This window comes from Triturus cristatus, chromosome 1_1 (genome assembly GCF_964204655.1).
Source record: "Triturus cristatus chromosome 1_1, aTriCri1.1, whole genome shotgun sequence".
NCBI lineage: Eukaryota > Metazoa > Chordata > Amphibia > Caudata > Salamandridae > Triturus > Triturus cristatus.
The window spans coordinates 16,516,129-16,542,952 of record NC_140579.1 but is presented as its reverse complement, the minus strand read 5'-3'; the positions used below and the strand labels follow the sequence as shown (position 1 = coordinate 16,542,952).

The 26,824-nt window shown below is 49.3% G+C and overlaps 1 protein-coding gene across 1 annotated transcript in view; it reads left to right on the top strand.

Annotated features, from left to right (window-relative positions):
* The window catches only part of ABCF1 (ATP binding cassette subfamily F member 1), a 272,552-nt gene that overhangs the window by 72,370 nt on the left and 173,358 nt on the right, over window positions 1-26,824 (top strand). Inside the window, exon 12 of the mRNA XM_085637078.1 lies at window positions 11,239-11,337. Within this exon, the coding sequence (XP_085493204.1) occupies window positions 11,239-11,337 (99 nt within the window). The remainder of the gene's footprint in view (window positions 1-11,238; window positions 11,338-26,824) is intronic.

Genomic DNA, 26,824 nt, shown 5'->3' with positions numbered 1-26,824 from the left:
TGAACTTGGTGCGTATGCCCTCAGTTATTGAAGCGGTCAAAAATGAAGCATTACTTTTCAAAGTCCGGAAAAAATTCCCCTTTATGGAAAGGATCTAGAACTTGTGCAAATTACTACAGTGAGGTTTCATTTACTTTAAATGCCATGGTTGGTGAAAGGACATTTCTGTGCATCATTGCAAGCCATTTCTCATGCATCGTAAAGTAAAATTTCCTGTATTGCTCCTCCGCATTTCTTTGCTTACCAAGTGGCAAGCACTCTAACATGGAACATGTTGAAGTGCCAAAGTCACTGAAAGTGTCGCTTAGCCTACTCTCAAGGAGATGTTTCACATCTGCACCAATTACGCTGAACCCTTGGTAGACAAGGGTGTTTTCAGGCGCTTAATATTTTCATTAAGTCCACTACAGCAGTCCTGTTTTCCTGTAAAAATCTAAGAATGAAGTAAAGTGTGCTTTTTTTTTTTCACATCACTATCAATATGCGGCCGAAGATTCTCACATTTCTTGCCTTTGGCATAATTAATTCTGTAAACAGTTGTCACATGGATAATATAGTATTCATGGCCTCTAGGAATGAGAATCACCGGCTAAATCACACAGTTGGGATGATTAGAATGGGCTACAAAGTCAATAGTGTTCTTCATTAACTCTGAAGATTGTAAAGATGCATTCAGCATACCATCTAGCAAGTGGCAAGGATCTCTTACAGGGAAACACTTCAGCTCAGATATACATTTTTGACTTATCACACAACGTTTTCATATACGATGCTGAGTCACTGTAAATACAAATAATATCATTCCAATCTTTGTTGAACTTGGTAAGAACTTTTTACAGAAGCATTTTAAGTGATACTTCGTTCCATGTTTTCACCACTATCCCAGATGCTTGGTGACAGCACTCTTTTCACATACGCCTGTCACTACACCTTGCATTGAATGTTTAAAACCTGGGGCATTTGGCAAGTCACCTACTAACTACACTGACTTGCTAGAAAAGGAAGCTGATGTAACAAAGGGAGTCCCCCATCCTTTGTCTGTGGGTAAATGTGATGCTACATATTGGGAAAGATTCTTATGAAACCATCCATATTATTTATCAGTGGAAGAACCAAACGTAGCCAAAATATCAAATATGATTTTGATATTTCTTGATTCTCCACAGTTTATAAAATAATTAAATAAGACCTCAAACATGCTTCTAAACCCTGCATCTCTAGACCAAAGACCACAAAATGGAAAAGGAAGAAGAAACAATATTTTAGTGACCTCCCTAAACCACAAAACTCGAGCTGAATAATGTTAGCCCAGTCTTTCTTGCTGCTATATTGTATAACAAAGTTACATTGCATTGGCCCCTTCAGGAAGATATAAAAATTACTTTCACTCTCCTTTTCCTTTCTTTGAATAGCATTCAGTTTGTGGTTGTGCAGGTGTTTTTTCAGTGCTTATATTTTCACTGGCTATTTTCATTTTGGTGGGGTTTTATCAGTTATTATAGGTTTAAACCTAAGACAGGATAGCCTAAATATGAACTATATAGTTCTGATGAATGTTAATGATACAGTTTAAAGAAAAGATAACCTTGAATGTGTCTTGCTACTACATATTATGACGATACTTCCCAAAAGTACTGTTCAAGATCTGGAATCACTGTTGTACGACATTATCTTGTCTCAGCTCATCCCCGGATGACTCCTAATTCTTCAGCAAACCTAGAGTTCATAAAATTATTCTGTTTAACAGGTTTGGGATATTAATAGTTACATAAACCTGGGAAGGACCACCATCTTGATCAGCGCAATGGGCCCACCTTTGATAATGGAAGTTTACCCATTTTCCAATCATGTCCTGCAGTCCAGCAATCGGACCATAAGCACAATCTTTAGCTCTCCGCATATTTTAATCCCCAAAGAGTGTTCCACATTTTTTTCTCCAGTGAAATGGAAAATTAACTGATTTCACTGAGTTTCTCAGAGCACCTGCTCTAATTTCTGGGTTAGTGGTTGTCTGCCGATAAAGGAACATCTGATAACCCTGTCTAGGCTGTAGGCTTAAGTGCAATGGGGACAGCGGACACCTCCCTGCATCACTGTAGTGCACAGGTAGGCTTCCATTTACTCATTCTCCCTGCCCTGGGTGAGGAATATATATATATTTTTTTTAAATCACGATCCAGTCAAATATATCCCCACTCCCTCTCCCCCCCCCATATCCCACCCTTACAAGGGAGGTGAACGGTGTGTTCATTACAGCATGCCAAAAGCTTTTTCTGTGTCCAAGATCACCACTGTAGCATCCTGTTCCGCATCAGGCAGGTATACCATTGCAAAGAAAGTACGAAGGCTATGTGCTGTTAAACGACCCATTGTAAACCAGACCCCTCATATAAGGCCAAAGACTCATGCTTCTAATTGTACCTAATATTTTTGTATGCCTGTTAATTAAATTGAGTGGTCTTTATTTTTTTTTCGCATCACATTGCCGCCTAAGTTCCAGTCAATCGTGCCGGTCGGTGCTCTTAATGGCCACGGGGCAAGAAGGGACCTATGAGGCTTGGGCAGGGCGCTGGGGTTGTTTCACTCTGATGTCCCGGGTTCTGTTCTTCTATGGGACTGCAAAACGGTGCGAAGAACCAGCCTTCAGCATTTGATTCTAAGTGGTAGCGATGGTGAGCAGCCACAGACTTCTCCGGGAGATAGTGTTGGGGGGTGCACAACCTCAGAACTCAGTCAGATTTCAGGGCAGTAATTATTGCCCAACCCATTCTTTACTTTAGTAAAAGAAAAGTAATGTTCGAGGCATATGAGCTGCAGATTGTACACTTAGCATAGATCGCCATCTGGTGTTGGGCCCGGATGTTTGCAGTTTGTTTTTCTTCTTGGACAGTCTTTGGAAGTCACGAGTTTGGTGACTCCTCCTTCGGTCCGTACTGCGCATGGGCTTCGGCTCCATCCTCAGATTGTTTTTTTCCGCCATCGGGCTCGGATGTGATACTTCGTGCTCCGGCTTCGAACTTCTACGGTTCCAGCCTCGACGGAAAATCCTCGATTCTTCGAGTTCCTTCATCATCTTCATCTCTCGAAGCGGCACTTTCTCCATCCCGTACATCGACACCGGCCTTCGGGCCCTCCGCGACTCCGGTCCCGGCCGATGGAAAGGACTCCGTTCAAAAAGTGCCCAAAATGTGGGTCTAAATTTCCCCACACCGACCTCCATCAGGTGTGTAACCTTTGCCTCTCTCCGGAACACGAGGCCAGAGACTGCCCCGCCTGCAAGTCTTTTCGATCGAAGAAGACCATCCGAGATCGAAGAGCTCGACGCACCATGGCGCACTCATCCTCTGCAGCTCCACCGGACATCTTCGGAGACGACGCCGAAGCTTCGGGGCAAACACACACCGAGCAGGAGGAAGACGTAGTCAGCGCTTCCGAGGCCGACGACTCCGACGTGGAGGACATTACACCAGCGCAGCGGGCCGTGAGTACTGTGCCCCCTCCCACCCCCACGCCGAAAACCAAAGAGACTCAGGTTACTCCCTCGCCTGCCGGCCTGGGCAAAACCAAAACCAAAACTTCGATCACCCCACCTTCGGGCCCGGTGTCGAAGCTCCCAAAGTCTCATGGCAGCTCGGGATCGAGCCAGCCAACACCCGGTGCCGAAAAACAGCATCCGGCACCGAAGACTGCAAAATCCAGCTCGACTCCGAAACCACCGGTGCCGAAGCCTGGACACTCGGTGCCGACCAAACACAAACACAAATCCGTCGGCACCGATGCTCCGGCGCCGAAACATCATTCGACGCCGAAACACCCGGAGACCTCAAAAAAGCATGGCGCACACAGACCATCGAAACCCCCGGTTCCGAAATCACCGGTGCCGACAGACGACTCGACACCATTGGCTCTGTTTACACCAGACACTTTACAAAACACTTTGTCCAAAGATCCAAAGACTGGGCTTTTGACTTTAACTACCAAGAAAAGACGCCTTGATGCTCCGGCTCCTCCTCCTCCACCCAAAAGGAAGGACTCTGCTACTTCTCCCCTCAGAGTGCCCTCCCCACCACCGCCTCCCCTACCCCCTCCACCTCCTCCACCGCCTCCACCTCACAGGTCTCCGCCACCTGTACCTCACTACGATCCGACCCCATCCCCAGATCCGGATGATGGGGATCCGGACAATTACCCGGCGGACGCCCCAATGGATCCCACTCCACCAGGGACCCCAGATCCATGGGAGGATTACAATAACCCTGATATACCCAATGTACCTCAGGACGACCTATACCGATCAAGACCGTCTCCTCCAGAGGACTCCTTAGGGTTTCACCATTTAGTGCAGAGAGCAGCACACTACCACGGGGTGGACATGCACAGTGAACCAGTAGAAGAAGACTTCCTACTGGATACATTTGATATACAAGACAAATCCACTTCCATTTTACCCATGCTTAAGGGTGTCACCAAGCACGCTACAGAGGTGTTCAAAGACCCTGTCAGAGCCAGAGTACTGAACCCTAGAATAGAGAAGAAGTATAAGGCGGCACCCACAGACCCTGCTTACATCAAGGGCCCTGCTCCCCTAGATTCCCTAGTCGTCTCCACAGCTAGAAAGCGGGCTAACTCCCAATCCTCAGGAGATGCCCCACCGCCAGACAAAGAATCTAAACTTCTGGACGCGTCTGGTAAACGCACCGCCTCCCAAGCTGCAAACATGTGGCGCATTGCAAACACACAAGCACTGCTTGCGCGATATGATAGAGCACACTATGACGAACTAGAGGCTCTTATGCAGCACCTTCCAGAAAAATACAAGCACAAGGCTCATGACCTGATACAGGAGGGTAAACTAATTACAAACACCTCCATTAAGTGTGCCCTCGATGCAGCCGACACTGCTTCTAGGGCCATAAATACCAGTGTCCTGCTTCGCCGCCACGCCTGGCTCAGGATCTCAGGGTTCAAGCCAGAAGTCCAGGCATCCATACTCAATCACCCCTTTCACCAGGAAACACTCTTTGGGCCAAAGGTAGACGAAGCGCTCGAAAAGATGAAGAAAGACACAGACACAGCAAAGTCTATGGGGGCACTCCAAACACAAGCCTCCAAACGTTCCTTTCGACGCTCGTCCTTTCGTGGCACAGGCAGAGGCTCCTCCACCGATAACGCCTCTACCTCCTACAAGTCCCCTCCTCAAAATACCTTTTCAAAGGGCAATCAGACAGGTGGTTACAGGGGTAACAACAATAAGGGCAGGGGCAAAACCAACAACACCCGTTCTGCCACCCCCCCCGCACAATGACTCCCCTCCGCTCCCCCCAGACCATTCCACTCCGGTCGGGGGCAGACTACAAAACTTTATCCACGTATGGGAGTCCATAACATCGGACAAATGGGTGACCCAAATCATTCGGTCAGGGTACTGTCTCGAACTAACATCTACCCCACCCAATATCCCACCAAGGCACCGTCCAATGTCTCAAGAACATTCCACACTGCTCAAACAAGAGGTACTCTCACTCCTCCAAAAGCACGCTATAGAGCAGGTCCCCGTCAATCAACAAAATCTAGGGGTCTACTCCCTATATTTCTTAATACCAAAGAAAGACGGGACCCTCAGACCCATTCTCGACCTCCGGCCTCTAAATGCCTACATACATTCAGACCATTTTCACATGGTCACCCTACAGCAAGTCCTCCCACTCCTCTGCCAGGGAGACTTTCTCACAACCTTGGATCTGAAAGACGCATACTTTCACATTCCAATACACCCCTCTCACAGGAAATACCTCAGGTTCGTGGTGGACGGGCAACATTACCAATTCACGGTTCTCCCCTTCGGGGTCACCACCGCACCACGGGTGTTTACCAAATGCCTAGCAGTAGTAGCAGCACACCTCAGACGTCAACACATTCACGTCTTCCCTTACCTGGACGACTGGCTGATAAAAGCCGCGTCCTACGACCAATGTGTGCAACATACAAACAGCACCATCCAACTGCTCCACCAGCTAGGCTTCACGGTGAACTACCAAAAGTCCCACCTCATACCATCTCACACAAAGCAATATCTCGGGGCCACGATAGACACCTCCAAGGGTATTGCCTATCCAAACTCAGCCAGAATCACAAGCATTCAAGCCTTACGCAAAACATTCCTTCCTCAACACTCTCTTCCAGCAAGAGTGTTTATGAAGCTCATAGGAATGATGGCGTCTTGCATCTTCATAGTGCCCCATGCAAGACTCCACATGCGTCCACTTCAAGAGTGCCTAGCACAACAGTGGAACCAGGCCCAGGGTCAGCTGACGGATCTGGTGTTGGTGGACGGCCGCACACATCACTCTCTGCAGTGGTGGAACACCACAAACCTTTCCAAAGGGCGGCCGTTCCTGGACCCGGTTCCTCAGGTGACTCTAACAGCGGACGCATCGCTCTCCGGCTGGGGAGCGCACCTTCTACACCTCACCATGCAAGGTCTATGGACGCCACAGCAAAAATCGCTCCACATCAACCATCTGGAGCTCTTGGCGATCTTTCTAGCCCTAAAATCTTTCCAAAAACAGATTTCGGGCAAAGCAGTCCTCATTCGCACAGACAATATGACTGCAATGTATTATATCCAAAAACAGGGGGGGACACACTCTCCCCAGCTCTCCCGCTTAGCCCAGAGCATATGGAGATGGGCAATTCCTCAAAACATCTTTCTCCTGGCACAGCACGTTCCAGGCGTACAAAACACCATGGCAGATCTGCTCAGCAGACAAACGCAACAACTACACGAATGGGAACTGCATCCACAAGTTCTTCACCCGTCCTTCCAACAATGGGGGCATCCTCAGATAGACCTCTTCGCCACCCACGAAAACAAAAAATGCCCAAGCTTCGCCGCCAGATACCCACACCCATTGTCCAAGGGCAATGCGATATGGATGAACTGGTCAGGCAGATTTGCATACGCCTTTCCACCTCTCCCACTAATTCCATTAGTGGTCAGGAAGCTACAACAGCACTCCCTCACACTCATTCTGGTAGCTCCGACGTGGGCCAGGCAGCCGTGGTACACCACGCTACTACAACTATCAGTGGTACCACATCAAAAACTACATCTATCCCCATGCCTCCTAACCCAGAACCATGGAGAAATCAGGCACCCGGACCCAGCTCAGCTCAACCTGGCGATCTGGCTCCTGAAATCCTAGAATTCGGATACCTTAACCTTCCCCCTGATTGCATGAACATCATCATGGAAGCCAGACGTCCTACCACTAGAGCATGCTATGCCGCAAAGTGGAAAAGATTTGTAATTTACTGCCGTAACAATACAATCAACCCTCTAGATGCATCCATACAGCACATCATATGCTATCTGCTCCATCTTCACAGGTGTAACCTGGCGTATTCATCCATACGCCTACACCTAGCAGCGATCGCTGCCTATCTACAAAACAGACAGCATTTGTCACTCTTCAGAGTGCCCGCTATTAAAGCCTTCATGGAAGGCCTTAAACGCGTAATTCCTCCCAGGGCACCACCTTCCCCTGTATGGAATCTAAATTTAGTTCTTACACGACTAATGGGTCCGCCCTTCGAACCAATGCACAAATGTGAGCTACAGTTTCTCACCTGGAAAACAGCTTTCCTTGTAGCGATCACTTCCCTTAGAAGGGTTGGTGAAATACAAGCGTTCACCATACAGGAACCCTACATACAAATGCATCACAGCAAGGTCATACTTCGCACAAATCCGAAGTTTCTGCCCAAAGTCATTTCCCCCTTCCACCTCAACCAATCAGTGGAATTACCTGTCTTCTTTTCGCAACCCTAATCTGTTGCAGAAAGGGCTTTACACACACTTGATGTGAAAAGGGCGTTGCTATACTACATACAAAGAACGCAACCCTTCAGGAAGACTAAACAATTGTTCGTTTCCTTCTCTCCACCACATAAAGGCAACCCCATTTCTAAATCAGGGATAGCTAGGTGGATTGTAAAATGCATACAAATTTGCTATCAAAAGGCAAAGAGAACATTATCTGTTCCTCCTAGAGCCCACTCTACAAGAAAGTTAGGGGCTTCTATGGCTTTTCTAGGGAACATACCCTTAGATGACATCTGCAAAGCAGCCACATGGTCTACACCGCACACCTTCACAAAACACTACTGTGTAGATGTGCATTCCAAGCAGCAAGCTAGGGTGGGCCAGGCTGTACTAAAGACACTTTTTCAAACAGCTGCAACGGATACCGGTGGTCGCCGCTAAGGTTGGGTACTGCTATGTAATCTATGCTAAGTGTACAATCTGCAGCTCATATGCCTCGAACGGAATATGCTACTTACCAGTATGCATCTGTTCTTGGCATGTAGAGCTGCAGAGTTGTACACGCCCACCCGCCTCCCCGGCTACCTGTATCCGTTCCAGTACATCTTATTTAGATACAACACATGGGTTTCTCACTGTTATTACTACGCTCCATCATTTCCCTGTTGGCGAAAAACAATCTGAGGATGGAGCCGAAGCCCATGCGCAGTACGGACCGAAGGAGGAGTCACCAAACTCGTGACTTCCAAAGACTGTCCAAGAAGAAAAACAAACTGCAAACATCCGGGCCCAACACCAGATGGCGATCTATGCTAAGTGTACAACTCTGCAGCTCTACATGCCAAGAACAGATGCATACTGGTAAGTAGCATATTCCTTATTCAGCACAATTAAAATGAATCACTCCCCAGAACAGGTAGCAGGTAAACATAACACACTACCCCACCTTGCCCCCCTCCCCAGAGTGTTCCCAGTCTCCCTCCCCATGGTAATTCTAGGCAATGATCTCCCTGGGGTTCACAGTTTCTATTGAACACATACGAAGTCTCGGGTACAGATTACACTTTCATTTAGTACATAGCACTCGGTTAATAAAAAAAAGTTTACTTTTAGCACAGTACAAACATTCCTTTCCCTGTGGCTGGTGGGGACCTACAGCACCTGTCTTCCTTTGCTCTTGCTTCTGGGAGAATATGCCCCGGCTGGAGGTACAGCCAGCGATTGTCCTTGCAGACCAGTCCGGACTGGACGATGCAGATAAAGGTCCAGTGCACGTGCTCCTTGGGGCATGCAGATCACTATTTACAGTCTTTATTCTGGTGGAACCGTACACCATTGGGGTCAATCTGCTTTTGTGCTCTCTGGACAGCCCCATCTCCTGCAGGGTCGGCAGGCTCGTTCCGTTTCGCATCGGGAATGCAGTCTTCTAGGATCATCAGGTTAGCGTAACAGCTTCTTCTGATGCGTATTTCCAACTGCAGATCCCTCTCCTTTTCAATATTCTATAGCTGCCTCACTGGATCCAGAATACTTTACAGCAGTGCTTCTGTGTGCCAAGAGGTGGCACCGTATGGCTCCATATTGGCTCCAAACTGGCTCCAAACAGCCCTCAAAGTGACGGAGCGGAACCACATTAATGCGCCACCCTTGCCTGCTGACGTAAGTGCCTTTCTTTCTGCGCCTTCCTGTAAGGAGCTCCGCTCGCAACTTTTGTTGGTCTTTCATGATCCTCAAATGTTTTTATGATGTGGTAGTGAACCACGTAGCACCCCAAAAACTATTAGCTTCAAGCCGTGCTGCAACTGCAGGAAACAGCTGTCAGTCACGGACCCGGGCAGTGTCGACCAAATTATGCAGCAACAAAAGGCAAATTATATAGTGTATTGTGGCGCATTTTGTGATAGTTGTCAATATTTAATCATTTTAACACATTAACACTGTCTAGACAATGGTTCCATCTCATTAGTAGACCAGAGTATGATCCCCTCAGTGTAAGATATAAATCAAAAATCACACATACACTTGGTCTCCCTGACTTACAAATGAAAGCCCCTGTAACATGATCGTGGCTTATTCGTGCATGCAAGTCACTTCAGAGTTCATCTAGCTGTGTTTGGAGCAGGTGCTGCTTAACCAGGAGTTAAACCAGCAAGGTAGATGTTGTATGGCCTTGCTTAAACCAATAAGGGCCGATAGATGATCAGGGCCTTAAGGTGGCAAGGCAGAGTGTGCGTGACCGTCCTCAGCCCGATGAGGCAGAGATTTCATGACCCGACCGTAGCTCGATGTGGCAGAGTGTGCATGACCGACCGCAGTCTGATAAGGCATAGGGTGCATGACCAGACCATAGCTCGATGAGGCAGAGATTACATGACCACACCGCAGCCTGAGGCAGAGTGTGCACAATCCAACTGTAGCCAGAAGAGGCAGAGGGTGCATGACCCGACTATAGCCCGATGGGCAGTGGGTACAAGATTCAACAGTAGCTCGATGAGGCAGAGTGTGCATGACCAGACCGTAGCTCGATCAGTCAGAGGTTGCCTGACATGACCGTAGCCGATAGATGATCAGGCCTTAAGGTAGCGAGGCAGAGTGTGCATGACCCACCCGCAGCCTGATGAGGCAGAGGATGCACGACCCAACCGTAGCCAGATGAGGCAGGGGTGCTTGACCAGACCATAGCCCGATGAGGCAAAGGGTGTCTGACCAGACCAGAGCATGATGAGGCAGAGTGCATGGCCTGATTGACTAGTAGGGTGGTGAGGCAAGGGGGGGGGGGGGGGGCTGACCAGGTGGTAGACCAGTGAGGAAGAGTGTACATGACCAAACTTCAATCCGCTGCGGCAAAGGGTTCATGACCTGGTGTGAGGCTGATGACGCAGAAGGGAGCATGAGCAGGTGTTAGGACAGCAAGGCGAATAGGTGAATGACCGGGTGTTAGGACTGCAAGGCGAATGGGTGCATGACCAGGTGTTAGGACTGCGAGGCGAGTGGGTGCATGACCAGGTGTTAGGACTGCGAGGCGAATGGGTGCATGACCAGGTGTTAGGACTGCGAGGCGAATGGGTGCATGACCAGGTGTTAGGACTGCGAGGCGAATGGGTGCATGACCAGGTGTTAGGACTGCTAGGCGAATGGGTGCATGACCAGGTGTTAGGGCAGCGAGGCGAATGGGTGCATGACCAGGACTTAGGACTGCGAGGCGAATGGGTGCATGACCAAGTGTTAGGACGGTGAGGTGAATGGGTGCAGAGCCAGGTGTTAGGACGGTGAGGTGAATGTGTGCCTGATTTTTGTAACAACCAGATAATGATGTCACACCATTTGGAGTTGGTCTTTCTAGCCATGCTTGTTATTGTGAGATGTTCTAGCACTGTTAGTCTGTATTATCATTGCTGTTGTCTTCACTTCAGAGTAAATATGCTCCATCCGAGGAGGAGGACGACGACGATGTGGACATGGAGGAAGATGATGAGGATGGAGCAACAAAAAAGGCAAAGTCTGGAGACCTGGTAAGAGGGCGTACAGTGCTTGCTGTGGAAAGTGGCCTCAGTGTAGCAGCACTGTGAGAAAGTGGCTCTGTATATACTGTTCCCAAATAGGTACAGTGTGTACAGAGTCCACAGTCCCCAGAGGTTTGACAGAGGCTAAAGTTAGATTTAACCTTACTCTCTAAAGTGGTAGCTTGGTCGAGCAGTAAGGCAGTATCGGAGGACAGTGTAAAGCATTTGTTGCACACACTCAGTCAGCAAATGGTCTCACACACTCGATAACTGAACTCTAGGCCAATGGTGTATATATAAAAAATATATGCTTGTTTTATTTTAGAACCAACACTTGGATTTAAAATATACTTTCTCAGAATGAGATGCTTTATATAAATACTTTTGCAATATGCAATTGGCTTTTGTAGAAAGTTACAAGTGGTTGCAATAGGCAACACAATTCTAAACACAATAATGCATTGAGTTCAATGGAAGTTTCAAGTTATTTGTAATAGATTACTTTTAGGATTACTTTTGGAATTCCAGGAGTGGATCCTAGATTCAGTCCTGGGACAGTTCTTACAAACCAGTGGTAAAAGTCGACTTAGTTACTGTTATGATTTTTAGACAATATTTTGTTATTTTAAATGTTGATAGAAAATATTTCATAGAAAACAGTCAATGATTCCCTATGGCAGAAAATTCAAGTTGCAGGTATAGTATGTTCTCGTTACTTTTGTAATCCAGTACTGGGTGCCTAGACTCAGTACTGGGACCTTTATCCAAAACTGGTATGTAATTATGGTTTCACAATTTATACGATTTTTAAAGAATATTTAAAGTTTGCAGAAATCTACACTTAGAGGAAATTTCACAGAAAAGCAGTCAATGGTTTCCTATGGAAGAAAATTGGGTTACTGGTAAGTACGGTTGTGAATATTTTTCAGAGTCAGTGCTGGGTACCAAGATCCAGCACTGGGAGCTCACCTAATAGCAGGTGAGTAATTTCGTTTTCGTTACTCTGCTGATTTTTGGTGAATATTTTAAGTTTTGAAAAGTCCACACTTAGATGAAATTTCAGGAAAAACCAGTCAATGTTGCCCTATAAAATTTAGTTATCGGCTTTAAGGTAAGTACTCGACTGGCAGAGTTAAGGTTCTGGGCATCCCAGGGTCAGGTAGGTACAGTTGTTACACCCTCAGCGGCACAGGGGCAGCCGGGTGAAGAGAGTTAGGCCCAATGTTATCCTATGGGAGGCAGGGGGGTGTTGGTTGGTGGCTGCTGACTAGCAGGCCACGCGGCTGTGGGAGCTGGGCTCCTGGTCACTTGCTCAGGGCAAATGGGGAAGTAGATAGGTGTAGAGGTTACACTGCCAGGGCCACTTGGGCGGCTGGGTGCAGGGTGCTTTTGAGCCTTGGGGCGCTCAGTTGATTTCAATGGGAAAAAGACTTCAGGCTCGGGGACGAAGATTCTTCAGGTGCCTCCACCACTTCGAGAGGTAAGTTGGGTAGTTGGAGGATAGGTAGGTACCCCGGAGTTGGGCACGGGGCCGCGGGGCGCCGGGTGCCTTTTGGTGGCGGGAAATCTTACCCTCTGTTGATCGCGGTTGGGGGGGGCACCTGGTTCTGAGGCTGCAGGCACCATCAGGAGCGTCGAGGGAAGTCCTTGGGTGCCGGACTCGGGGTCACAGTCGCCGTGGGGTTGTCCTCGTGGTCTTGGTTCACTCCGGCACAGGCCAGGCTTGGCGGGTGCAGAGTGTGAAGGGTTCGCAGTTCCGGGCTGATGCCAGGGATTAGAAGCAGATTTTGAGTAGAGCCTCTACTCCTGGGAGTCCCAGGGGCTTAGAGCCAAAAGGTAGCCAGGTCCTCCGGGGTTTGTGAGGTTGCTGGCCACAAGAGATGCCGGGTTGGAGCAGGAGCAGGTTCGAGGGTCGACAGGACGGTAGGGCGGTAGGGCTGGGGCCAAAGCAGTTGGTGCCTTCCTCTTCTTAGCAGCTGCAGGGCAGGTCTTCTTTCTTCTTGCTCTTCTTTGTAATTGTTTCTGGAATCTGGGGAAGGAAGGCTCAGGGTGCCCCTAAATACTAGATTTAGGGGTGTTACAGGTAGGTGAAGGACAGGGACCAAGGGGATGGGGGGGCAGTAGCCTAGTCCTGATTGGGCAGGGCTCCCCATCTTCAAGATGGCGAGAGCCCGGAGATGTGCTTCACCTCGCCTCCCCCACCTGAGAGGTGGGGTTGGCAGGCTGGCACATCCCCTGTCCTTATTTGGGGTTTCCGGCCAAGCTTCCCGCCAGAGTGGGGGGTTGCGGTGGCCTGGGGAAGCTCACAGAGGCGGCATGCCTTTGCAGCTTCCCCCTGCCCATCCTGGGGGAGGACATCTAGCACCTCGCCCAGGATGTGCATTGTTGCAGCCCCAGGAGAGCAGGGGCTCTCTTACCCAGGGGTCCAGCAACATGTCTGCTGTGTGGCAGCCTCTCAGACCAGACGTGGATTGTAGGTTAGGTTTCAGGGGGCATCTCTAAGATGCCCTCTGGGGTTCTTGGTACATTAAATCCCACACTGGCATCAGTGCGGGTTTAATGTGCTGAGAAGTTTGATACCAAACTTCTCAGTCTTCAGTGTTGCCATTATGGTGCTGTGGAGTTCGTGTTTGACGAGCTCTCAGCACCATGTACTTTTAAATGGCAGCACTGCAGTTACAGTGCCCAGGAATGGACCTGGGTACTGTAGGGGCACAGGGCTCCTGCTCCTGTGCCCACACCACTGGCATAGGGCACCCAGCTAGGGGGGTGGCTGATGTATGCCAGGGCCAGTGTAGGTGGTGGGCATGGCACACAGGGATGTGTGCCATGTCGACTTAGTTTTGTCCTGTACCCAGACACTCAGCCTTCAAGGGCAGGGTGTGTGTGTTAGGGTACAGGGCCTCTAAGGGTGGCACAATGAGTGCTGCAGCCCTTAGAGGCCTTCCCTGGTCACAAGGCCCTGGGTACCTAGGGTACCATTTACCAGGGGCCTACATGTGGCCAGGGTTTGCCAATTTGGCTTTGTAGGAAGGTTGATATCTGACTATGGTTACCCCCAAATTTTTGCCTAGTGTCTAGCTGGTTTTTCGACTTAGTTGGCCTGAGATCCTGCCATTCAGGACCTCAGCCCATCTGCTCTCTCTTTAAAATGGACTCCATGTACCCTAGGTACATACCCAATTGGGTGGATCACCCTGTCAGCCCCTGTACCAGTGTACACTAGGTACCCAGGGCATTGGTGTACCCAAGGCCTGCCAAGGGCTGAAGCATGTATTATGCCACCCCAGGCTTGGCCTAACAATTTGACACAACTGGCTGATCACTCAGCTGGGGTAAGTTGGTGTAATCACCTCTTACTTAGGTGTAGTATACCTATACCTAACCTTAAATGGGACACCTGGTAACCTATAAGTCACTCCTATCGCAGGCCTTAACAATCCTGAAGGCAGAGTGCTTGGTTCCATGTGAGATGGTGCTCTGGCATGAGCTGAGCCTGTCTGCAGTGGTCGGAACAACTTCCTTCTACTGTTTCCAGATATCGTCATACCATATACTCTTAAGTGCATTATGAACCTCGCGGTTAAATGCTATCTTTGGTTTGGCTTTATCAAAACATGTCGAGTAAGGTGTCATACGAATTGGAATACTAACCCCTCGCCAATTCTGGCGACGGGGTTAGCATTCCACCCTTCTAGAGGGACACGACATGTACAGTACCTGAAACCCGGGTAAAATCAGACATAGCCTCAGCTCCACAAAATGGATGCTGCCACCACAGACACAAGTCTGCCCTCCTGCTGCTGGGAGTCCTTCCAGCTTGGGAGGTGTGGACAAAGGGTTTCCTGCCAGGGGAGGTGCGTGCACCACCCCAGACAGGATTTTGTGTATTGGTCAGGTAGGGCTTGAAAGAAACCAGACATGCCTGTGGCTCACAAGGAGCCTCGGTGCATATGCCAGTTCAAACCGGTCCTGGGGCACACCAGTCCCGGGCCTGGGGCGAGCTGGACAAAGGATTGGGGGTGTAACCACCCCCCTTCCTGGTCCCACCCATAGGGAGGGACCTAGCAGGTAGTCCGGCCCCTAGAATCCGCTTAAAGGTAGGAGCTGTGTCCTAAGACTTCAGACATCCTGGAATCAACTTAAAACTAAGAAGAAGACGGGAACTTCGACGCTCTGCTGCACAGAGGACTGAAGCCAATCTCCCCTGTGGTCAGGGAGTGACCACCTTGCTAACGCAAGCACCATCCAGCGAATCAACGTCTGCTTTGCCGCCGCCTCCCGCCGGAGCCCGAGCCCAGAGACTGACAAGACCTGGACCTCCAGACCTCTCACCGCCCGATCCACAGTCCCTGCAAAGAGGAGACCCGTGGAGGCACCGAGACACGTGGAGCCAGCCATCTTGGATCGACTACGACAAGCTGACAAGTGCAACAACCGAGGCTCCCTCCAAGTTGTGCTTTGGGATCTGAGAAGCCCAACTCTCGAGCAGCATTTGCACCAAAGGTGAGCCCTCCAGCATCTCCACGATCTGCGTGGGGCCCTTCTGCATTTTGCCACTCGACGCGCCTAACCGGTTGCTGGCCCGCTGGCTAGTGGCCATCTAGGCGACGAAATCTACGACAAACACCGCTGGTCTGGTTGCTCCAGACTGGCCCTTGCTCCCCTCCAAAGGAGCAATCCCTCTGACCTTGCTGGTCAGAACCAACAGCTGATTTCCGAATCCTCCTACAATTGCTTTTGCCAAGGCTTGGTTGCTTCGACCAAGTCGCCGACACCGCCGACAGCGAGAGCCTGCGTGGGACAGCTCGTGAGCCGACTCCTGGACGTCGTCGACCTTCAGGGACCACGTGGCTGCGGAGACAAGCTACCCCTCATCACCTGTTTGCACCCGACATCGCCTGGTACCTACCTGGTGCCACGCCGGTCACTGGCTAGTGACTGTGAACACTGTCCCCTCTGCTTACAGGTCTTCAACATCTCCGATCCACTCTTGGATCCACTGCATCTCTTCCCGACCGACCGCCTGCAGCACTTTTGTCTACAGGCCCCACGGAACCGATAGAAGAAACCCGACGCACTTCGAGGCCTATGCACCCGCTTCCTGTGGGTGAGGTAAAGCTGGCACTCCTGTGCCCAAGTGTAGTATTACATCTCTAGTGCCTGTGTTCCAAATCTTAAGTTCCTAGGTCATCCGGAAGATTCCTTTTGCAGTAACTTTGTACTTTTTACGCACCCATTGAAACCTATGGGAGCACGCGTGTGACTATTTGCTCTACACACGCCACCCGTGGACCTCCTGGTCACTAACTGACGTTAGCTCCTTGTAGGCCCAGCGATTCTAGAGGCCCTAGGCCTTTTCCCTTTTCTGTTCGTGGTACTTATACCACTATTTTAGTATATGGTTCGAGTGGCTACCAGGGCCTATCCATATAAAGTGCAACTTCTGTGTATTCTGTGATAATCTTGTTTGACGATTTGTGCTCCTGTGCTCATAAAGAGACTAGGGGTTACTTTGAGAAATAAATACATATATATTTTGAATATATATCTGTGTGGTGTCCTTTCATTGGTATAAAAGGGGGTTGCATTTGGTAAAACAGCTGGCTTAACACGCTTCACGAGTTTAGCCTCAAAGACTGCTTAGCCTACGCTACCACTAGGGCAGCTAGTCCGAAAAGGTTGACTTACAACCACACCATAAGGGTTGCTTGGCATGGTACAAGGTGGTCACTTTAACTAGTGAACATCATATACCAGGCCAACTTCTCACAGGCTTTTAGGTTTTTAGGGAAGGAACAGAGGCCCTGGGCACCTGATTGGCAGGAGTCCAGGGCACACTCAGTCAAAGTACATTCAGCAATTCAGCAAAAAGTGGGGCATACCATGCAAGAAAGATGGCACTTTCTCACAAGCACCCCATGTAAAGATTCGGTGGAAATGTCCTGCTCTAGAGCGTTGCTGCAGCTCCATAGCTGAAGAGCTAGGTACCGGTGGGTTTTCTGCTTCCCAGAGAATGGATGGATAGGAATGACTTTTTTGTTTCTAGCATTGTGCACCAGGGTACCGAGATGTGCGAAGACTATGCACTTGTCTGTGAACGGTTTTTGGCACAGAGTGCTATATAGTCCTCTATTGGTATTAGCCCTGTATTGGATTTCTCTGAACGACAAGCATGCTGTTTGTGACGAAGAGCTATCTCTGCAGGACGTTTACCGCAGCTTGAGTCTTCTCGTTCAGCTGCTGGGTAGGTGGAACGGTCACAGTTGTGGAATACAAGGGTGTCCATCATTTAGACATGTTTCTCCACGGGCACTCCTATTTGCTGCTAAAGCATCCCGGGAAGCAAGACCCTTCTTCCAAATACTATTTTGGTCGAGAGTAAATAAATAAAATGTGTTGGTTAATTGCTGTTTAAAATCATTGTACTGGATCGAACAAAGGTTCTTTTAAAGGAATGAGACAGTCCACTACAGGCACTGAGGTACATGTAGTGTGGTTTCTAAGAAGGAAATATTTGTCCGAACCACCCAAAAAACTAAATCTCAGAATTTGCTGAGCAATCAGCTGAGAGAAATGCCTGAATCCGAATGTGCCGAGCAGTCTGAGGCCTTTGTTTCGGGGACGTGAATTCACAGGTCGACACTTTCCTTGGTGTGCGCTACTGTTTACTTCTAGTGTCCCAAGAGCACCGATACTGCGACTGAAACCAAGTATCTCTTGTTTTGTGTTTTACTGTCCAGGGCTACAGCAGTCTAAGCTTCCTTTAGGGGGGTGATATGTGGAGACATACATACAGTTTCACATATTAAATAACACTCACTGTCCAGGGTAGTAAAGGAGAGCAGTCTGAGCTTGCTGGAGGCGGTTGGGTGAGGGACATACATACACAGCGGTGGAAGCGGCGTGGGGTGAGGGACATACATACACAACGGTGGAAGAGGCGTTGGGTGAGGGACATACATACACAGCGGTGGAAGCGGTGTGGGGTGAGGGACATACATACACAGCGGTGGAAGCGACGTGGGGTGAGGGACATACATACACAGCGGTGGAAGCGGGGTGGGGTGAGGGACATACACAGCGGTGGAAGCGGCGTGGGGTGAGGGACATACATACACAGCGGTGGAAGCGGCGTGGGGTGAGGGACGTACATATACAGCGGTGGAAGCGGCGTGGGGTGAGGGACGTACATACACAGCGGTGGAAGCGGTGTGGGGTGAGGGACATACATATACAGCGGTGCAAGCGGTGTGGGGTGAGGTACATGCTGCACAGTGTCACGCAGTAAATAACACTCGCTGATCTCCCTCTCCAGTGTAGTAAACTAGAGAAGTCTAAGCTCATTCGAGGCGGTGGTTGGAAGGAGAAATGTACGTATTAGATAACACGCAGTAAAATCACTGTCCAGGAGTAAAGTAGAGCAGTCTATGCCTAAAGTGTCAAACCAGAGCTGGCTGCGAGAGGCGCTTGTTAGCACAATGCATCATGGGTATGGGGAGCTCAGGGACTCTTAAAGAGAGAGGACTCCTTTTCGCAGCTGTCCTTGCAAGGAGGCTCCTTTTTACGCATGTGAGGCAGGGTTTAAGCCGCTGTGACCCTCGGCTGCTGCAGTGCAGACTGAAAGTGGTCTCTAGCGACTGACGGCCAACCTTTCTTGCCATGGATATTCTTACAATTGGTGCTGCCCTTCGTATGGACAGATCTACTTTTGCTCCATATGATTATAAATCTATTAAACAATTCATTAAAATGGACACTGCAGCTGAGAATAATTCTAACATTTGACTATCAATGAAGATCATAGGATGTTCAAGTATTTATTTTTAGTATGTGGTGTTGTAGGTCACATGCTCTGCACACTCCCTATGTCCAGTGCTGGGTACGGGCAAGTTTTTTTTTTTTTTTTTCTAAAGAAGCGTTTGGTCACAAGATGCCTCCTGGACCCCTCCCATCATCCACAATCCGCCTAGGCAAAGGCTTCCCCTGAGAGTTTTGTATTCTGCTGTTGGATGCTGACGTTTCTTCTTGAGCTACACGATTGCCGAACAACATCAAGACACAGTTCGACACCAGGCAACATCGGTACTTCAGGCTCAACCAGGATCCGGGAGACCTGCTGTACTCGTGTGAGAATGAGTGTGAAAAGGATAGCTGGTTGGGTCACTTCCTTCTAATTCTGACCAACTGCAATGCTGAATTTTCATGTTCAGACCATCATCCATTGTGTGACATTTGTCTGTCTCCAGACCACAATAAATTCTCTAGTGCTGTCTTCAAGGCGTTCAAGAACAAAAAGTCAGTTGGGTACAGAACAGTGTCACTAGTCACATTGCAAAATACAGCAATGGGACCCGTTCGACCTGGGCAGCACATTGGCTCATAGGGACACCAGGAACAGAGCTGTGATCGGGAAGAGCCCACTGTACTGGCACCTGATCGTTCAACGGATAGTTCCAGCACCATCTCCTTGTGTCGTTCCATTCTGGAGGAGGAAGAACACTTAGGGACCGACCCTTCGGGGTTCGGCCTCAAAAACACACACACGGAGTCTGAGCACTGCTCAGGAGGCGGTTGGGTCCCAGGACAGTATGTATAGCAGACAGTATGTCTGCTATCCGGCCACAGTCTGTGAAAAATCCTGCTGCCAAGGGCCATCCTCTGTTCTAGAAGAGCCTCGAGCCAAGTGCCAGTCAAAAAGCCACCAGCCAAGCCCCAGAGCACTGTGCCATCACCATGGACGCTGAAACCGGCAGTGAGTGCTGAAAAGCCCTCAATGCCTGGCGTCTAGTGAGCCTCTTGTGCGCATCGAGCTGGCAAAGAAGTGGATGTAAAGCAAAGAAGGCTCGCCCTCCAAAACGATTCTGTTCCGCCTTCATACACCACAGGAGCAGGACCCCACTCCATTGAAGAATAGGATGCTTGTCTTTGAGAAGGCAGTATCCGAAGAACTCCAAGCATGCCACATGTCTAGGAAGCCCAAAGAGCTAGGGCATCCGCCAGGGACTCCACTGCCACTTCCCAGCCCAGGGTCACCACCACTACAGTCGCCATGTATGTCCCCATCACCATAGAGATTGCTCCACACATTCTCTGACTGATAATGATAGCATGATGTGGGAAGCTGGCTCTGTTTATACTATACCAAAGTGAGGTATAGTGTGCACAGAGTCAAGTGGAACCGCAAAGGTAGGTAGAGGTAAAGTTAGATCGCACCTTACTCTCTATTTGTGGTAGTGTGGTCGAGCAGTAAGTGTGAGAAGGTGCCCTCTTTCTGCATGGTTGCCCCCACTTTTTACTGAACTGCTGATGCACTTTGACTGAGTGTGCCCTGGGCTCCTGCTAACCAGGTGCCCAGGGCTTATGTTCTCTTCCAGGGGATCCTCATCAATAGTCATAAGCACTGAATATTCCCGCCCATGTGCGGGGACCCCGGAAATAATAAAATTATATATGTAAAAAACATACATATATACAGCTCTGTATATGTATAAACATATATCATTTTTTCCAAGCAAATGCAGCTCCCATAAAAGGCTAGGCAATGTAAATATACACATCCAATAACACATATATATATATATATATATATATGTATATGTATATATAAAGGTATAACAATACACCTAAATCTCTTTTTTTTTTTTTTTTTTTTTTTTTAATGAGGTAAACACTCATGAGAAAGCAAAAAATAAAGAGAACAAACTGTGGAAAAAACACAGATGCACAACACATTGCCAGCCTGCAGGCTGCATTGCAATATAATACCACAGAGACTAAAAAGCCCTGTACAGGTAAAAACTGGCACCGTGCCTTTAAGGCAGCCCTGACTTCCATATCCCATCATGCCTCAGGGGTGACAGTTAGGTCAGTTGTTCTTTCCGGCTCCTTCAGTCAGGACCCTGGAATTCAGCGCTCTTCATTTTTGACTCTTTAGTCAAGAATTATTACAACTTAAAGATTTTTTGGACTTCTTCTTATAACATCTGAGAGGAAGTTAGTATCCTGTGTTTTTCTGACTGATTTTTTTGCTATTTTGTCAGAAAAATGCCTTCTTTATTTGTTCCATGTCCATCTTGTGGAAAAAAGAAGGCTGCTTCAGACACACATGAGGTGTGTATTATCTGTCTGCCGGACTCTCACTCTCCAGCAACATGCCATCATTGTGAAGACCTTTCCAAAAGGACTTTAAAGGAGAGAGAGAGGATTAGGCTGTACGGCCTAGCAGAACGGTCGACGTCGAAGCAGTTGGTCCCTGTTTGCTCCCCATCGACGTCGGGCTCGGCGTCGAAGACTCCAGCGGCGGGATCGTCGCTGAGAGGTGAGGAGTCAAGGGGAAGTCATGCTGCAAAGAGAAAATCATCGTCGACTTTAGATTCAGCGTCGAAGCGGATGCGTTCGACGTCGACGGCGTCTAAAGGCTCGGCGTCGAGGACTCGGCGCCACAGTTCAACGTCGAAAAAGCATCTGTCGACGTCAAGAGAAGATCGATCGACGTCTGCACAGAGATATCGTTCGTCGTCGAAGGAAAGACATCGTTCGACGTCGAGGTCGGCGAGACATCAGTCGACGTCGCAAGAAGTACGTAGGCGATCTCCACCACAGTCGACGTCGAGACCAAGATCGCCGTCAAGATCAAGATCGCCGTCGAGGAAACATCGTTCGTCGGCGAAGAGGCTTTCGACGTCGTCGGAGCATTCGACGTCGAGACAGAAGTCTCCGTCAAGAACGACATCGAGGCAGACGCCTCCGTCAAGGCCGACGTCGAGGCAGGAGCCTCCGTCGGAGTCGACGTCGAGGCAAGCGCCTCCGTCAAGACCGACGTCGAGGCAGAGGCCTCCGTCGGAGTCGACGTCGAGGCAGGTGCCTCCGTCCTCACAGGTCTCCAAGGCTTTGGAGAGGTACATAAAGCCTCCGTCGAAGATAATCTCGACGTCGAGACAAGAAGCTCTGAGCCTCGAGGATTCGAGTCAAAGATGTCCGGTGATAGGCCTATCACCGTCGAGGCAGACCTCTGCTGAGGGTACGCAGGAGGTGTCACATGTTCGCCTCACGATTCGACCAGTCTCAAGGCGAAAATCTCCTCATAGACTGATATATACAACTCCTGAGTCACCGCGTCTCCTATCAATCTCGCCTTCAGGATCAGAGGGCTCAGGTTCAAGATCCGAATCGCCAGAGTTGGTGCATCAATCTCCAGTACCTGCAAGAGAAAGTTCGCAGGAGGAGGACAATGCGGTACCTCAAAGTCCCGTAAGGGAAATGCCTCAGGACTCTGCTATGCCCAACGCAATAAAGGCATCGCTAACAAGATTAAGGGGCATGGAATTCCCAGCGACACCGATCAGACCAAGATCTCGGGGAAGAGAATCCCGAGGTCACTCTCGAGCACCAAGGAGGCGATCCAGGTCTTCCTCCCGCAGAAGACAGTCGACCAGATCAGAGAAAAGGCGCCGTAGAACCCCTTCTACCTCCCCTTCTTCCAGATCATCCAAAAGGGATTATTCACCGACACTCTCGGAGACGCCACCCTCTAGGGTATCTCCGGTAGATGATATTTCTACGTTTCAGGAAGTGTTGTGTAGAGGCGCTACAAAATTAAATATCCCTATGCCGGTTCAGGAGACCACTTCATCCATAATCTTCGAAACTCTTCATGAACGCACAGTGTCACGCCCGTTATTGCCATTAGTCCCTGGTTTGTTGCAACCAGTAATGGATATTTTTCTCACACCAGCAACCACCAAAACGGCGCCGGCGAGAATTCTAAAAAAGTACCGTCCAGCTCCGGAGGATCCTCTATTCCTAAAATCAGATCCTCCACCGGACTCTCATCACCGCCGCTGCCAGGAAGACACATGCAGTAGCTGGGTCTTCAACGGTGCCACCAGATAAGGACAGTAAGACACAAGACTCCTGGGGGAGAAAAGTTTGCGGCTCAGCATCCTCAAGCTTAAAGGTGGCCAGTGCCTCGGCGCTTCTGGGGCGCTATGATAGGTCATTATGGGACTCTCTTCAGAGGTTCATTGACAAAGTTCCATCAGAGGACAGACGGGACTTTGAAGAAATCTTGCATGAGGGAAGTCTGGTTTCTAACCAGATCATAAGTGCAGCGGCGGACGGGGCAACACTGGCAGCGCATGAATATGCACGCGGAGTCACAGCCAGAAGATCATCCTGGCTTAGATTGACGGCCTTGAAACCAGAAGCGCAGGCAAGAATATTAAATCTGCCTTTCTCCGGTAGTTCTCTTTTTGGGTCCCATGGAGACGAAGAAATGGCCCGTATGAAGGCAGAGCTGGAGACCATGAAAGCTGTCGGGCTTGAAAAGAGAAAAGAGTTTCGACGCCGCAAGGGAAATGACAGGCGCAGTTACCAACAGAGGGTTCAAACCCCTCATTGGCAAAAGAACCAGGACCAGCAAGGTCAAAAGAAACAGCAATACCAGTCCCGCAAGCCATCCAGGGGACGGGGTAACAACAGGCAGTCTAATGCTGGAAACAAAGCTCCGGGGAAGCAATGAGAAGCCGCTTCCTCCGATGCTGTCCACCGCTCCGGTGGGAGGAAGTGTTGCACATCATCTTCCAGAGTGGCAGTCCATCACAAAGGACAAGTGGGTACTGAATATACTGCGTCATGGGTACTCGCTTCGTTTCAGAAGTCACCCCCCATCGATTCCTCCTGTAAATTCATCCCAGCATCTAAAGCAGCTCAGAGAAGAGGTAGCTACGCTTCTACTCAAATCTGCAATAGAGAAAGTACCCATAAACCAAAGGGGAAAAGGAGTTTACTCCAGATACTTTCTCATTCAAAAGAGGAGTGTGAAGGTAGAGTTCAGACCCATTTTAGACCTACGGATACTGAACAAACACATAAGGAAGGAAAAGTTTCGCATGCTGGCGCTCCACCAAATATATCCTCTTCTCCGGATGGGCGATTGGATGTGTTCACTGGACATTCAGGATGCATATTTCCATATTCCCATCCTAAGGAATCATCGAAAATTTCTCAGGTTTGTGGTAGGCAACTCTCACTATCAGTTCAAAGTCCTCCCATTTGGCCTGAAGTCAGCTCCTCGAGTATTCACAAAATGCGTGGCAGTAGTAGCGGCTGCTCTGAGGCGCGCAGGAGTCTTCGTCTATCCCTACCTAGACGACTGGCTAATAAAGGGCTCATCACCACAGAATGTGCGGTCACAGCTGTCGCTATGCCTAAACTTATGTTGCAAGTTGGGTCTCAGAGTGAATGCCAAAAAGTCCAATTTTTCACCAACACAGAGGATCCACTACCTGGGCGCAACTATAGACTCAGTAGTAGGAAAAGTGTTTCCTTCGGAGGAAAGACAGTCATCCATTATGCTAAAAGGCAGGCAGATTATATCCAACAATCTGTCGTCGGCAAGGCAAATCTCTTCTCTGCTAGGGGCCATGGCATCCTGCATCTTCCTAGTGCCCAATGCCAGGCTAAGGATGCGTCCTCTCCAGCAAGATCTCGAGGACAAATGGGATCAAAAGAACTCCCTGTGGGAAGAAAAGGTTTGTCTCTCCTCTGCAGCCAAACAGTCAGTCAAGTGGTGGCTGAAGCTAAGGAATCTACAAGTGGGGATCCCCTTTCATCAGGAGCCTCCAACTCAGACCTTAATCACCGACGCATCCCTTCAGGGATGGGGTGCGCATTTTGGGTCCCTGCAAACTCAGGGACAGTGGTCCAGCAGCGAGCGGTTGTACCACATCAACATGCTGGAGCTCAGGGCAGTCCACCTAGCCCTCAAAGCGTTCCTACCGGCGATAACGACGAGTACCATTCTAGTGCAGACGGACAATACCACCACAATGTACTACCTGAACAAGCAGGGGGGTACTCGATCCAGAACGCTCTCGCTGGAAGCTCAGTCCCTGTGGCACTGGATCCTAGCAAGGAACATCTCATTGAAAGCGGTGCACCTACCAGGAGAACTCAACGTGCAAGCGGACTTGCTCAGTCGGCATTGTCAAGAGCCAGAGGACTGGGTAATCAACGACGAGGTGTTAGAAGACATCTTTGGGGAATGGGGGCGTCCGCAAGTGGACCTCTTCGCGGACGAGCAAAACACAAAATGCCAAGGCTTCGCCTCAAGATACCATGGACCAGGATCCCTAGGGAATGCCCTTTTGATCAATTGGTCAATGACATTTGTGTACGCTTTTCCGCCTCTCCCACTAATCCCCAAGGTGGTGACCAAGTTGCAGAATTCATCTGCCAAGATGATCCTCATAGCACCGGACTGGCCGAGGCAGTGGTGGTACACGGATCTCCTACACATGTCGATCCGCCCCCACAAGCGGCTGCCGTGCAGGCCGGACTTGTTGTCCAAGATGCGGGGGAAGATTTACCATCCCAGCCTTCCCTCGCTGAGCTTAACAGCATGGCTCCTGAAGTCCTCCAGTATGGCCATCTGAACCTTCCCCAGGAGTGTATGTCCATACTGAAGGAAGCCAGGAGGCCTTCGACAAGACACTCCTACTTCTGTAAGTGGAAAAGGTTTTATATATGGTGTGCTCAGCATCATTATGATCCCACTAAATGCCAGGAGGATGTAATTTTGCCCTATCTTCTACATTTAGCGAGGGCAGGGTTGAAATTTTCATCCATAAAGGTTCACCTAGCAGCCATAACAGCATACAGGCGTTCGCCTTCACAGCAGTCATTTTTTAAAGTGCAGGTAGTGAAGGATTTCTTGCAAGGACTCAAGAAAGTCTATCCCCCTGTTAGACCTCCTTCTCCTTCCTGGGAGCTAAACTTGGTTCTGTCGAAGCTCATGGGTTCTCCTTTTGAGCCTATTCATAAGGCGACCCTACAGCACCTCACATGGAAGACAGCATTTTTAATAGCCATCACTTCAGCACGGAGGGTCAGTGAGATACAGGCCCTCTGTTCTAAAGAGCCCTACACTATTTTTCATCTGAATAGGGTTGTGATGAGAACTCATCCTTCGTTCCTACCCAAGGTGGTAACGGAGTTTCATGTAAACCAAACCATCTCCTTACCAACCTTTTTTCCCAACCCCTCCTCTCCAGCAGAGAGGGCGTTGCATTCTCTAGATGTCAAAAGGGTCCTGAAATTCTACCTAGATAGGACTAAGAATGTCAGGAAATCTGATCAATTGTTTGTGAACTATGGGGTTGTCCGTATGGGCTTTGCGGCTTCCAAACGTTCCATTGCTAGGTGGATTGTTTCAAGTATTACATTGGCCTACCAACTGGCTCAGAAACCATTGGGGGCGCGCCCTAAAGCGCATTCGACAAGAGGAAAAGCGGCTACCGCGGCTTTTCTCAATAATGTCCCACTCTCCGAGATCTGCAAGGCAGCCACTTGGAGATCTGTCCACACGTTTACCAGGCACTATTGTCTGGATTCGGACACCAGAGCAGACACTCAAGTAGGACAAGCCTCCTTGAGGAATCTGTTCCATACATAATCATTTTCATGATTCTCTTTCTCCATGGGTGGTACAACC